The 14,959-nt window shown below is 38.5% G+C and overlaps 1 protein-coding gene across 2 annotated transcripts; it reads right to left on the bottom strand.

Annotated features, from left to right (window-relative positions):
• Positions 1-417: 417 nt before the first annotated feature.
• Positions 418-14,023, bottom strand: lbh (LBH regulator of WNT signaling pathway). 2 transcript variants are annotated; one of them, XM_010878735.4, is made up of 3 exons: positions 13,880-14,023; positions 4,786-4,888; positions 418-2,337 (listed from the first exon to the last, which is right to left on the bottom strand). In XM_010878735.4, the coding sequence occupies exons 1-3, from the start codon at positions 13,984-13,986 to the stop codon at positions 2,137-2,139; spliced, it is 411 nt and encodes a 136-aa protein (XP_010877037.1). In that variant the 5' UTR covers positions 13,987-14,023; the 3' UTR covers positions 418-2,136.
• Between the last annotated feature and the right edge of the window lie 936 nt (positions 14,024-14,959).

Genomic DNA, 14,959 nt, shown 5'->3' with positions numbered 1-14,959 from the left:
CCACATAGTATGTCACGGTTCACAGCAATCTACAGAAATCTAGCTTCTTCAAAGTGCTTCAGGAGGCTGCAGACATGAAATCAAGTTGTCTAAGAGGGGAGAGGATAGAAAACAGGAAGTGTGGTCTGTGCCACTATATATATACACACACATCTATGTATCTGTATACATGCATGAAGTTGAAACGAAAAGAAAAGCAACGATGTGCAGGAAGTAAAACGAAGGCACTAGATTCTGTAAAGAAATGCAGGTGAGGGGGATTTTTTTTTTTTTTTGCAACAAACAAAATAGACATGAGTTTCTGTGTTTCTTGAAAACCATCTAATGTGTAGTCAATGATACAGTCAATCCAGAAAAAAATATTTTGTTCCCTAGAAATGGATGTTATTCGGGAATTTCTGACTACACAAGGAATAATTTAGTTGGAAACAAATTCAACTGTTTATTTACAACCTCTGCATTCGTCACAGAGTAAAGTGGTCTTAATCAGTGATCCTCAAACCTCTCCTCAGGGACACCGAGCCGTTCAAAGTAATAGATAGATATGAAATCTATCAAACCTGATTGAACTTGTCAACTAATCACTAAACACTTAAATAGATAAGCAGGATTCAAGATACACCTACATTTTGAAACATCAAGAGTTACCTGAGGAAAGGATTGAAAAGCACTGGTTCAAATACAAAAAAGCATTTTGGCAGCTAATCTCCCTGAGCTTTACAAAAAAACAAAAGCACAGGACTTAAGTGACAGTAGCGGAAGAAAATGGTTTTGTACAGAGCCCTAATGTCATTTACAGAAATACAGAGGGAACAATCTACATATAGAAAGCTTCATTATATACAGGATCAGAACAATACATATGCGGAGGGCATCTTCAGAACACTTCAGAACTTTAACAACATACAAGACATGGACAGCCAGTGATGTAGAACTGAGAAAACAGATGGCAAAAACAATTGGTTTCCTAAATTGTATACAAACTAGGTAGCAAATTGAGTCAGGATCCACTAACTGGCTTTAACTGACAGATGCTGGTAACTGTTTTCAATATTACACAACAAAAGGAAGCTATTGGTCAGGACTGGTAAGAGAAAGATTTGTTGTACGGAAAAAAATTGGTACGTTTGTGATTAAACATTCAGGCTAACGTATTGTACCCATTATGGCTGACATAATGAAACAAAGACTAGATCAGTCAAGATTTGGTGAACATAATTTAGAACTACTTTCATTCTCATGAATGTTATAAAAAAAAATTCAAATACATTTATTGGCTCGGAGTTCAAAAATATGTACATGTCCTTCATTTAATCTGTGTCTATTTTAGTCACACTTAATTTCAATTATATCAAAAGAACTGTGATCAACAATGCTCCTCCCTCTTTCCAATACCAATCAAGTTACATCAAAAGGAAAAAGGGAAAAAAGCAAACCATAAGTGCTTCAGTGCACAACCAGCATTATTACATATCTGTACATATCATGAATTGTTATTATAAACTATAGAACAGTTCCCTCTCTTTCCATCTTATCTTATCCTTTGCCCAACGTTTAAAGACACCCCTACACCAGGTCAGTCATAACAATCCACTTAACCAAAACAGACCCTAAACATTTACACTAAATACTTACAAAGACTGGCTATGAGATCAATAAATGGCAGTGGCAATCACAGTCATGTACATTTCAATCCATATACTGAAGTCCACTTGGGTACCACAGCCGTAGTCTACATGTGTATGGGGAGTCTCAGGAGTCAGTGTACGGCAGATTTGATTAATGTTCTTGGGAGTCTTGAAAAGTAGTAGATCTGTGTGTGGAGCACTGAGCTGCCACAGTTTTATTGATCTTCCATTTGGTGGAGAGACACAGGGAATGTTGGTGTTGGTTTAAACTCTGTGCGTTTGTGTATTTTCAAATATATGCGTGTTTGTGTGCGGCTCTGTGTCTGTGTGTGCTCAAGCAACAAAGGTGAAATCCTGAGACTAGATATGGTACAGCTGGTGAGTGATGCTTTAGTGTCAATGGGAGGTAATTGAGCATCAGTTACTTGTGTGCCCCTAGATAGTCGGTTTGAGTGGTTGAGTGTGAGGAGGCTTTTTGGGAGGTGGGGGTGGTTCTGTCAATTGGCCTCTAGTGCTGGTTGTTCTGCGTTGGCTGTCCGGTTTGGCTTTTCCCATGATTTTCCTCCTCTTCTTCACTGACAATAAACTCCTCAGGAGGCCAGCGCAGCTCTCCGCTCTCCACTTCCCCCTCTGTGGGCTCCACTACAATGGAGGGCAGACGATCTTTCAGCTTACAATATCGCTCAAAGTCGGAGGGGTCCGGGAAGATCTGAGGAAAGCACAAAAACACACGGTGTTCCCGGGTCAGTCCAATCTTTCATGCTTTGTGCTACAAAGAACTGCTTCAAGTAGTGCCAAATTGGCTTTTAAGTGCTAACAATGTTATCCAACATGGTGACCAACAAATGGGTAGATAATGAGAGAAAATCATAGTACTGCAAACCTTTTGAGAGAACGAGCAAGGCAGTAGAGATTACTCAAAACTTAGCACTTCATCAAAAAAGGTGGTGGTAGATAGTCACATTTGTGACATGCACTGGAAAAACATGGAGCACAATACAATGAAATGGTAACTTGCAGGTTCACTCATCAGTTTCACTCTAAGTGACAGGAAAATAACAACCAATAACAGTGAAGGATATGCAATGGGTATTAGAACTCTTGTAGTTTGCAGATAAAATCTGAAACACTCACAGCAAAACAAAGACCCAAATCGGTTTCTGGTGTCAGACATGCTGAAGTAGATGTTTTTGCATCTAAAATGAAGGGCACGGAATAATTACTGAATATCCCAACAAAGGAGATTACATGCATTCCCTGCCCAACACCATCAACCACTGGCTTCCATTTGCTCTCAGGACAAGAGAAATAGCCAAGTGGAAAAAACTGCCATTCAGGACAGCAGTTTCTGCTGTTTGGATAAAGTGGAAGAATATTTTTAGATCTGCATATTTCAGTGGGAGACATTGGAATAGGAAAGCAATGTCGCTGTCCGGGCAAAAAGCCCAGTGGAAAGAAAGAATTAGACGAGATCGAGAAGGAGAGGAAGAGGGAGGCAGTGAGAAAGGGCCCAGCTGTGTATGAGTCTCTCTCAATACCATGAAAGCGGGATGAATAGTGGTAGGAGGGACAAAGTTATCTGAAAAAGGCCATGTTCAAGTATATTCATTTGTATGGGTACATGCTAGTGGGACAGGTTTAACACGTGTATCAGCTTATGTAGGTGTGTGTGTCTGTGTGTTATGGGTTAGTGAGTGTGTCTGAGACTGTGTCCGTGAGTGTTAGTGCACGTGTGCACAGGAATGTTTAGTATCTGCATCTCCTTGCCTGCATTGGTAATGTCTGTTTGTCAGCACTGAGGGAGTTGGGCAGAGTGACCTTGCAATAAGTCCCCCAGCAAACACGTCACAGCTCATTTCACATCCAGCAGCGGAAAAATGCAACGCATCCCCAGCGAGGCAATATGACTGCTATTTTGGGCTTTAGGAGTGAGGGTGATAGGGGCTTTGGGCTATCCAGTGCCGACTCTCACCACCGTAACATCAGCAAACTCTAGCCGTGCTGCTCCATAGAACCACCTTTGCACATGACACTTTAGGTGATACTAAGGGTCAATGCTGTTACAGAAACACAGCTGGTAATGAGGCGAAGGTCTCACAAAGTGGACCAAAGCCAACAGTGAATATGGAGGAGGTGAACCGTTCCTCGCCCAGCTGTCCGTTTGTCCATCCCCCTGCGCAGAGAAGAGACCTTGGTCTGAATAGTGTGGTACTTTGACTAGTATACTTCACCTTCCTCATCCTTCCCCTCACAGGACCGACAACAGCAGGTTCAGAAATGGTGTGAGGAAGGCAGTACACTATACAGGGTCAGTCTGTAACCTCTGGGTCAACTCTGATATGCACAGGCGCTCATAATTGTGTTGGCCTTAAAATGGCTCCAAATGATCATTTCCAAAAATGAGTCATTGACCCAACTGTAACAAAACAAGCAAGCAGTGGAAACAATGAACCTGGTTATTTGCTACTCAGAAAGTTGTCCATCTGTGGGTTGTGTAGTTGAGGCATTAAAATCAGGCCCAGAGAGTAAAGTCTGGAAAGTCTCCTATTCATTTTCTTCCCATGTTTTTAAGTCTCTGCAATCATGTTTCACTCCCTTCAAAGCTGCGTTCCTCTCCACCACCTCAAGGAAAATAAAGAAAATCCACCACATGACTATACTTCCTTTAAATAACCCCCCTTTGAATCCAACAAAAAGGTCTGTTTGCTTAACTTTTTGCAAGAGCAACGCTGATAATGAGACTTCCTAAATGGAACACAAACATCAGATGAAGTTTATGGTTATTACAATTCTATTTTTTTTAATACCCCATTTTCTCCACTCCCAATTACCAGGATGTCCAATTTGTGATTTTGGCTTGATGCAGTTCCGGGAGAGCCGAAAGATTGAGCGAAGCCAAGTATTCGCCAGCACGCACGTGGGGCAAGGCCGCTATGACGCAATTTTACACATGCAAGTGAGTGACAACTGCCCCACTAAGGGGCCATGTTTGTGGAAATGTAAAACGTGACGTGCGCCATACACCAAATAAAACGAGTGCAACGTCTGTCCCCTAGTTTAGCCTTCCTTTTTATGGGATCTGTACCATGATCTTGTTACAAAGCAATTTCCCTCTGGGGCAATAAAGTTGAAACTTGAACTTGTGTGTTGTAGTTACCTGAAAGGAGAGCCGGTCCTTGCTGGGGCTCAGCCTCATATCCTCCATGGGGGTGCTGCTGATCATCACCTCAGTCATGTCTCCGCTCGGCACAAACACAGGGCTGGAGAAAGACAAGGGAAAGGACGATTTTCACGATCTGTCCCAAATGTTCACATGGAGGAGCATATACAAGAGACAGAAAGCAGATAGGTAATATCATTTACATGTAACCATTACTTTTATCTTACAAAACCGTTAAGGGCAATTAGACACAAAGGTCAATGTTGAGCATTCAAAAAAATAAATATATGTATATACACATTTTGTGTTTCAGTTTAAACTTAGGCATTTCATGGCTTGTTTAAAGGGCTCACAGAGCCTGTTTTTCCACTCAACTGTACCCAAATGTTAATTATAAATAATATGAGATATTAAGAAAGCAGTTTATACAAAATGTAAGAGTTGTATAGACAGTCTTAAGATACAAGGGTGACTGGGACAGGCAATGTAACATCGTAAAATATTTGAAGTTTCAGGGTGGCGTCCACCAGTCTAGATTGTAGCCATGACCATGCAGTTTGCTGGCATCTGCCCAAGAGTCCCATTTGGCGGTGAATATTGGCCAGTATTTACTGGGTCGGGGAGAGGCATCTCTGGAATTAACTTCCTTGTCTCTACGCAATTTAGTGAGTCAGGTGCCTGCAAGCTAGCCGTGGTGTTTAGTCGAGGAAGCAGACTCTAAAACTTTCCGATTATTCTTACTTCCTGTTAGGACATGCATTGTGAGCATAAAAGCATAAACGTTTGGCACAACATGTCAGGGGTGAAAGCATGTCATGCTACTTATGGAAATATTTTTTCGGCCCAATTTCTGATTATGTCTTTGCCTCATCGCAACAACTATACCCTAGGTGCGGGAGAGTTGAGGATCCAAAAGGGGCCTCCAATACTGAAGCAATTGTTGATTTCTTGAAGATCATGCATTCTTGTCTAGATCCTCTTACATTGAATATGCTGAAAAGCATCTAATAAATTGTAGTATTTATTCTAGATATAAAGATTAGATGCTTTTTCTTTTTACATTTTCCATAAAAGTAGATGGCAGAATAGATACATGTACAGTATTTTGTTTAATTTGCATACTTTCCATTACATATAGAAATATCACAATCTTATTGCTATCTACTTTAAAGTTACAAAGTATATTTTGAAACACGGTCTATATAAATATAGTTAAAAGAACATTCAGACTACCTGTTATTATTATAATACTATTATTCTGATTACCAATTCTAAAAGGTACTGTGCCATCTGCAGCCATTTTTAACTTACAAATAAAAATATTATCACCAGGAAATCTGCATGTAATATCTATTTTTAGACCTTGTAACATACATAACAGGTGGTAAAACATCTATAATGATGAAATATCCTCCCTAAAGTAATTCTAGAAAACAAATGTTTTATAAATTAGCATCTTCAGAAAAGGCAATTCTTTGTACTGGCAATCTTTGTTTTTATCTAATAACAAACTCGTATATGGTCTATAACACTCCTAGCTTTTTTTCTCTACCAAGACAATATATAGAAGTCCACTTTTTGAATGTATGCAAAGTTTTATTTATATTTTGTTTGTCAAATCTGTGGGACATCAAAGTTGAGGTGGTTCATGCAAATGCAACATTCAGAACGCTGGGATCATACTTATGCAAATTAAGTGAGATTACAGAGTATGGCCATTGATACAGTTTTTTGCAATGGCAAACTATGCATAAGCTTTCAGTATGTTGTTCTCTATTCATGCATTTGTTTTTATGTAGTCTCACTGCACTGACAGTCTATGCAGCCTAAATTTAGTGCACTGCAAAGCTACACCACCACAGCAATGTGGTTTGCATTGGGTAGCCATGTCTTCATAGAGGATGAGGTATGCTTAAACTAGCAGTGAGGAGACACAGTCATAGCGAGAATATGATGTGGGTGTGCAGTGCAATTTGACTGGAATCCATGACCCCTTATAACAAAATGAGAGAATCAATACCCTCAGCTATATGAAATGTTTACCTAATTTTCCATCTGAGCTGAAGCAACAAGACAGTGTTATTCACTGTATATGCAGTAGCACTATAAGAAACGACTGAGCACTAGGTATTGAACACAGGTACTTTGGTTCTCAAACATCCCAAGAATAAACTGTATTTTCCTGCTACAAAAAGTCGTAAAAATTTTTCTCAGATTTTGATTTAAAGTTTGTAGGCACTGTGGTCAGCACCCACAGGACTGTGGTCAGGTTGGCCAACCCAATGTAGGAAAACTAAAACAGGAAATTGAACTTTTTTTTCAAAACTATACCTGGGGCCCCCAGCTGTCTCATAAGTGATGAGTTGGTGCAAGTACAAATTTGTTATTGTTTGTTTTTGCAAGAAGTGGAACAGTAGGTGCCATTAAATACTTTAATTGGGAATCGAAACATTTATCTTTTAGTGAATAAAGCAAGATAATGTTAAATGGAGTTATCACTTATCTATCCATGACAAGAAAAACATTTAAAGTTAAACTAATTAAATGCGTTTTTAAAAAGGAGTGTACATTATTTTCACATTTCTCGGGAGAGTTCCTTTTGCAAGTCAAAAGATAGTTAACAAATGTTTGATTTTAACAGTAATCCTACATAAAATGTCAGTTATGTATGCAGGTAAAGCAGTGACAAGGTTTATAGTTGTAAAAAAAATGTTGTAACTTTAATTGATATTTGGAATCATGCAACTAATTAATTACACTTGCCAATGTAAAATATCCCAACATGTTCAGTGGCCCCTTCTGGCTACCCCATGAAAAATGTCTGGGGGTGCCACTGCTCTGCAGCACTACGAGTTGAAACACTAACACTACGTGTTCCAGAATCCACTCAGATTGGTTAAAAGGTGAAAACAGGAAGCATTCAGTTCATTGGTCAGAAAAAGCTATGCCGTGCCAATCAGTCCTCATGAATATCTCCACTTGCAAATTATGTAAAACATACCACTGTAGATTGTGAAGTACAAATCTTTTTGTCATATGTCAACATTTTTGTAAATTTGAGTGTGTGCATTTTACATTGGCAAGTGTAATGATTTGCATGATTCCAAATGCTAAGTTAGTTACAAGTAGACAAATATATTTTACAAAAACAAAAATGACCTTTGCAAAAAATTTCCACAAGTTTGCTACTTTTTTGTTGACGTTTTACACCCTAAGCTGTGAACACCGGACTTCGAGTCTCTTTATGGAAAAATAAACAATAGCACCTTAGCGTCACTTTCAATTTGTGAACTTTCTGAGATTGGGGCATGAAAGATGTTCACCATAAGAGGTTATGTGGAAAAATAGATGTTTCCTATGACTCATAGCTTGCCACTCATGTTCCTTCATTGCTTTGTTGACTTTTTCTTTCCAAGATGTCCATGTTTATTATTCAAGAACCTATGAATCCCCATACAGTCGAGATAGCACAACCTCCAACAAGACTTAATCCAAAGAACGGTCAGCAAAAGCCCAGCTAGCACATCAGATTACTTGAAAGTTATGGGAACCTATGTTTTTCGTTTCACATTGGTTATGGCAATTAAACCACACATTTAATTTTTTAAAATGTTCTGAGAACAGAAGTTAAAGGGAGGTTGTTTCTTGAAACCTTTTCACAGGCTGCAGGGAGGTTGTTTCTTGAAAGTTTGCCTGGGAAGACAATAACAGGCCATGGAGGTTTTTCCTTAAAAGGGTGATTTGTAAGATTTTTATTGTACTACTAGACTAATAACAAGCAAAAATTACCAGTAGACATCTGCTGTTAATGTTTTAAGTTAATATTTTAAATAATTTTCTACAAAATGTATCTGACTGACATATTCCAAATTTAAACTTTCTCTCTGGTCCATCTGTCACTTTGCATTAACTAGTAATTTCCTTATACTCGCTACTGACACACACTGTACTTTCTTTACAACCCTACACCACCCAGGACTAGCTAGTGTTATACCGGTCTCATTCGATAAGGGAAGACGAGGAGGAGACATGTCACGCTATTTTTTAGAAGTTTGTGACCGTATTGATAAGAAATCTGGTGTCTATGCATGGAATTAGTCTACTGTTCAAACATATGCCAAGTTATTATATATTTATTTATTAAATACACAAATGTGTTCATTTAGGCCATTCAAACAGACTGGATTTCAAAGAAAACAAGCATCATTAATTCCAGGTGGTCTATAAGAGGGTGCAGCCAACACACCAAACACACTTAACATTATAGAGAATAGTTGTGAAGATATTCAAAATGAAAAATGTTTTAATTCACGTGAGCATGGAATAAAATAAAATATATCCAACATAATGTTGAGCTGATGTATAATAATCAAATAAAATAAAAACTTGTTGAATTAACACCATATAAATCTGTTAACTTGGAGTCTTCTTCACCCCCTTTCAACTTGCTAGAACTTATTTTTTCTCTGCAAAATCACTACAAATAATGCACCCTCTAGGGGAACTTGCATATTATAGCATCACTATGTTGCGGAATACTACACCTTATGTATGGGTCCAAGCTACATGGGTTACACATCTATCCCCGAGTGATGCAAAATAACCATGGAAAAACCACTTTCTCTAAGAAACATTGTTCTCAGAACAACATGGGCTAGCTGGGAGCTGCTCAAACAAAAAAAATAAAACATATGCTTTGCCTGGACATAAACAACTTGAGCTTAAAAGCCTTCCATTCTTTGAGAACTTTGTTTCAGATTTAGTCTTGAATTCTTTCCATCCAATTATTGCAAATAAAGACTTTAGGGGCTAGGGCATCACATTTTTTCAACACATCACTTTCCTATAGAAAGTTCTGGCCTTTCAGTACCATAATGTGTAAAACATAATTAGGATTAGGGAAAAATCCCATATGCATTACATTGTTAATCTGCCCAAAATCTTTCCAAGTTAGAAGCATCCAACTGAATAAGAGAAATCAATTTACTTAGCAACACATTGCCATACCCTGAAGCAATGGTTACTGCTGTTTATCAATCAAAATTTCCATTCCCAAGTTTGCATACTATGCCACATAGAAAGTAGGAGATTGAAACAATTGTGTGCAGGTGTGGGCTGGAGGGAAAAAGCAAAGACCAAAGGGAAGAATGTCTCTGAAAGTACTGTAAGTTGATTCGGTGACAACAATAGCCGGAAATCTAAAAATACAAACTAGTCCAATAGGATATTTAAGGTTAAGTGTGGAAAAAAAATGTCAGCAAAGACATGCTCTTGAATACATGTCATTTTTTTAGGGTATTGACAGAGGTTAAGAGACATGGAGACTTTAGAGGGAGAGGGATAGACTTGGTGACAGTATGGACCTGTGCAGAACAGAGAGGAGAAGATAAACACTCTGCCTTTGCCAGTCATATTTCTGCTTGAGGATCGAATAAACATCCTGCTCAGCAAGGAATAACAGAACATCGGCCTAATAAAACATAAAGGGGCACAATGAGAAGGAAGTGGAGGAGCACACGTAACAATTCAAACCGGGAAGAGAACATACCACTCAAATCCATTACTGATAAGTGTCTGCCTGAGGTTAGAGAATGTTTCATTCCCCCAACCTTATTTTGTGCAAATTCCTGCCTTAAGGATCCATGTCAAGTGCTCTATATAATCAAGAGTCCAAATGTGTATGACAATAATGGATTAACACAGGCTTGCTTCAGGGATCGAGATAGGAAACAATTCACAAAATCAACAAAGTTTGAAGGCACTGTACTGACTTATTTAAAGGCCTCAAGATTAAATGTCTTGCATTCCTCATTCAACCATGGCAGAACCCATCCAACTACACATTTAAGGGCAACCAAAACATGAATTTCTCTCTTGTGCAGTGGGTCTAATAAACAACTTTATTTTCTCTCCATTTACTCGTTTAAACAACAAGGTCAGGGCAGTGGTCTGCTGTCAATTAAAATATGAATGTATTTTATGTTTTAACTGAATGTAATAATTCTGTTTATCATGATGGACTAATGGTTTGAATGTAAAAAAAAATAACACTATTGTATGTGTGATTTTCAACATGTAGTGATGCCAAAGAAAAATGTCCATACTGAATAGATACAGTTATATTGTAATCTAAAATCTGACTAATGCCCACAACCAAAGATTAGTCACGACACTGCATGTCATTCAAAAACACTTTAAATTGTGCAGTCCATCAGATCTAGGATTTGAATTCTTGACCAGGAAGGTCAATTTTCAGATGGCCCAGGTCCATTGAGGGCATTTCACAAGACTTAATTCTGGGGCATTTATGGGAGAGTAAAACATCTGTCTGTACTTGTTACCCCATAATTATGGAGCATTTTTGAATGTTTGTCTGACCAACGCTACAGTGCTAAATATATTTTCAATGAATCAGTGGTGAGGACAATTCCTGGACTGATGCCATTGAAACTGCAGACAATTTATCTGGATTTGCTCTTCAGGCTGTTTCTCTAGAAATCTGCAAAACTCCACCATCAACTTCAAATGAAAAATGACCCAGCAACTAAGACAGTACCATGTATATCTGCAATGGCATCATCCAAGGGTATGTGGTATAGACAGGGCACAAGATTAGGAGCACATTGTTCTACAAAGTAATCTGAAGTTGTCTGCAGGTCTTCTTGCCCTATTCACTCTAGTCCCACGCTTGCCGAAAGTGCAGACGCGGACCCTACTTACATACATCATAACAGCAATGCTACCCTGATAGGAGATTACGTCTTGAATTACTATTCCATTATTTCCAATCGACTCCCCCAGAATGTAGCAACACACATTATTAACCTGGGGTGAAGTGACAACAACACAATGTTGCTGACATTCCATAGCAACAATGAGCTACCTAGCAGCTAAGTCACAACCTATATCTGTGGGAAGGGTTAATGGGCCGGTGCTTCTCTGAAACATTTGGAATGAATGGGCAATGTCCAGAACATTGCTTTAGTTGATAGGCTGCTTTACAGCTCAGACTTCTGAGAATACAGGAAACACTGTTATTGACTAGAAGGAGCCAGCTCATATTGATGTCATGTATAAAACAAACTGTAGCACAACTTGAGGACATAATGCAATGCCACATGCTTTATTTATTTATGTGCCACAGTGCATTTGATCCATGACAACCTAATCAATTCATCGGATTCTGATATTCTGGTTTTAAAAGGGTAAGCATATCAAAAGCAAAGATAAAAATGAAAGCACAGAAGTCTTCCTGTTTACCAGCGTTGTGATAGTGAGTCTTCACTCACCTATAAGTATACCAACCACAAAATATAACTGCAAATTGCAAAAAGTTGAAGTCCTATGACATGCCTTCTGTGGGACTGCAGTTATGACCGTTGAAATGATCAACCAAACAAAAACCTTTTTTACCTGCAGTGAGTTTTGATAAAAGAACTGCAACTTGCTTTGGTAGCAATGCATAGGGAAACAACAGTCAAAAGATCTTAGCAAAAGGTTCCCCTGCGCAACAAAGTGGTATCTGAAGAACAGAGAAACATACAGAAGGCAGAGACGAGAAGCTTTGTGGTTACAGTAAATAACAGGGTCGGGTCTTCACTTCCTGGTGCAGGCATACTAAGATTTGGAGAGGTAAAAAAAAAAGTGTTGCAAAGTTTGTATGATGTCCTACAATCATGAATGAAATGTTGCTATCTTATTTTGAGGTGGGACTACAGAGTGAAATGGAAAGACTCAAAGGCCTCTTCTGGTTGATAGACCTGACTGTCTTTTTAATGGTTAGAGCCAAACTCCATCACCTGCACCCCACCAGAGCAGCCTACCAATAAAAGCCAATAAACCCAATAAAAGGTGAAACAGTGACACATACAGTTCTACATGTATCATTGGACTGCTTGTCCAAAAACCAAGGCTTATGGTTTGATCTTCTACAATTGTAGGTATTCCCAATACAACATTACCATGTGAAAGAAAAACTGTGATCCTCATCATTAGCTAGATGTAAATAACATCTGACCACTTCAATTACAGAGCTCCAGCAACATGAAGTGTCTAGTTAGAAATCTGATCTATCAGTTGCTTTTATACATTTTGTATATGTATTGTATATATGTATTGTAAGGAAATTGACTGGCTGCAACCTCACATATTCAACGACACGTTCGAACATCTACATGTTCTTGATTACACCAATAACAAGTGATATACCAAATCTTAATACATATAACACGTTCAAAATCATCACATATACAAACATCATTCAATTTCTGCGAACATATTGGCGATAGATCTCAAAAGTCGCACGTTTACAAAAACATGACAAAAATACATACCAGTATATCTGGGGAGAATATACAGACATGAATTCACACCTGCAGTTGATTCTGTTGGTCACGGAATTACTCTGAGATGAATGCCTTTTTTTTATCTACAACGTAACGCCTGTCACAGAGAAATATAATGAAATATAGAAAAGTAGAGCTCGAAGCGGAACCGTGACCTTGGTGAAATATACAGCCCTCTGGTATTTTGAGTGTCGGACTAGCTGAAACGAAATGACTTTTATGCAAGAGGCGGGTACTGTCTCTGCAGACACACCCCTTCTTCGGAATTCTTCAATGGTAGCAGCATCTAAGAACCAATCAAAGGACAGTGACGATAGAGGGATACACAATTTATTGGGAAATTGAATATATACTGCATTGAGCTATTATACACGGAGTGGGTTTGCGTATATGGTTAACGCTGCAGATGAGTTTCACCCGGAGAGATGTGATTGCATTCGAAACCCGGCTACCATAAGGCGCCAGAAGCCTAGCTTTTGCCGATGGCAAAGTTGACGTCGCTGAAAACCACTTTGATTAAAGGTCTACCAGTTTAGGAACTTTGTCGCGGTTCTAGACCAGTTCTATTATGTGCAGCAACCTGTATGAATGACGCAAATTCATGTCTGCAATATTACTCACTGGAAGCAAGCCCGTTCACATTATTCCACTCACAGTGTAGTCGAGTTGCCAAGAAGCGTGTGAAATTTGTGAAGATCAGATTATTAACCTATAAGCACGAAAAATAGATTTTCTCTGGCTCTTACCTGCGTTGTATGCATTTAGGCACAGCCATGCCTAGCATTCGGTTGCTATGCGAAAGCGATACCGTTTGCAAGTCACAGAAGGGAAATGGAGTCCGGACTGCAGACATTCGCCCTATATTTGTTAGTTAGCACACAAGGACTAACCAAGATTAACCCAACCACTTAACATTTGAGTTTTTAAAGGGGCTGTTTTACTTCAGTGATTTGATCTCGCACCCATTAAGAGGTTAAGTTACTGATAATGCTCCACCTGTTACCTACCAAGATTAAACGTACAGTATTAAGACAGGCGAAATCTTACAGTAAGTCATTTATAGTTAGATTTTTTTCTAGTATTTAAAGCATTAAAACAATTCAAAGGCCTATTTCTGTACTTTTGTTTAAAAAATGTAACAAATCCTGATTTCTTATTTTCATAATATTTAGACACAGTTTCAATCTTTGACAAACTCACTGGAGCTTGTTTTTAATCATAAAATTATTTCTTATTATTATTTATTTATTTAGCCCCCTACTCCTTGTTTAAAGGTGCTCTCCTGTCAAATGATCACCTCATTGAAAGTAACAAGCTCCTTAAAAAACACACTGCTCTATAAAGATGATCTCACTTTTTTTCAGGAAGATCACCACCAATCTAAATTCCAGTATAAGAGAGGTTGAGGGGCCGTATTCACAAAACAATTTATCTTACCACTAAGAGGCCTCCCAAACAGCAGTAAACTTTTAGTTAAGAGTTTCTCCTTAAAACCTATTCACAAAGCTGCAGAGACCAACTTTTACTAAGGAATGGGGAGAAATCTTAAGTTAAGAGTGGGGTTGACCCTGTTGCTATGGACGATGCCATGTTTCATGAACAAGCTTACTTTCTATGACCACAGTGATTGGCTGATAAGTGATGGGTGTCTTTCAGTGAATTCATCATCACAATACTGTAGATATGTCATGTTGCCATATTTAAATATAAAAATGTAGGTGAAATGTCACCAAGAATGATATACTGAATAATCAAGTATATATTCAGCTAATTGTCAGCCTCTTATATGTCTGGCAGCTCGTACAAAAATTGCAGATTGACATGCA

Source organism: Esox lucius, chromosome 15, assembly GCF_011004845.1.
Source record: "Esox lucius isolate fEsoLuc1 chromosome 15, fEsoLuc1.pri, whole genome shotgun sequence".
Taxonomy (NCBI): Eukaryota; Metazoa; Chordata; class Actinopteri; order Esociformes; family Esocidae; genus Esox; species Esox lucius.
This window is presented reverse-complemented; position numbering and strand designations above follow the sequence as displayed.

Excerpts from the sequence above, each read along its gene's own strand:
- lbh (XM_010878735.4), bottom strand. The coding sequence starts at position 13,986 with ATGTCTGCAGTCCGGACTCCATTTCCCTTCTGTGACTTGCAAACGGTA. Across the intron at positions 4,889-13,879 it reads CCTAAATGCATACAACGCAG|CCCTGTGTTTGTGCCGAGCG; the intron begins GTAAGAGCCAGA and ends GTCTTTCTCCAG. Across the intron at positions 2,338-4,785 it reads AGGACCGGCTCTCCTTTCAG|ATCTTCCCGGACCCCTCCGA; the intron begins GTAACTACAACA and ends TGCTTTCCTCAG.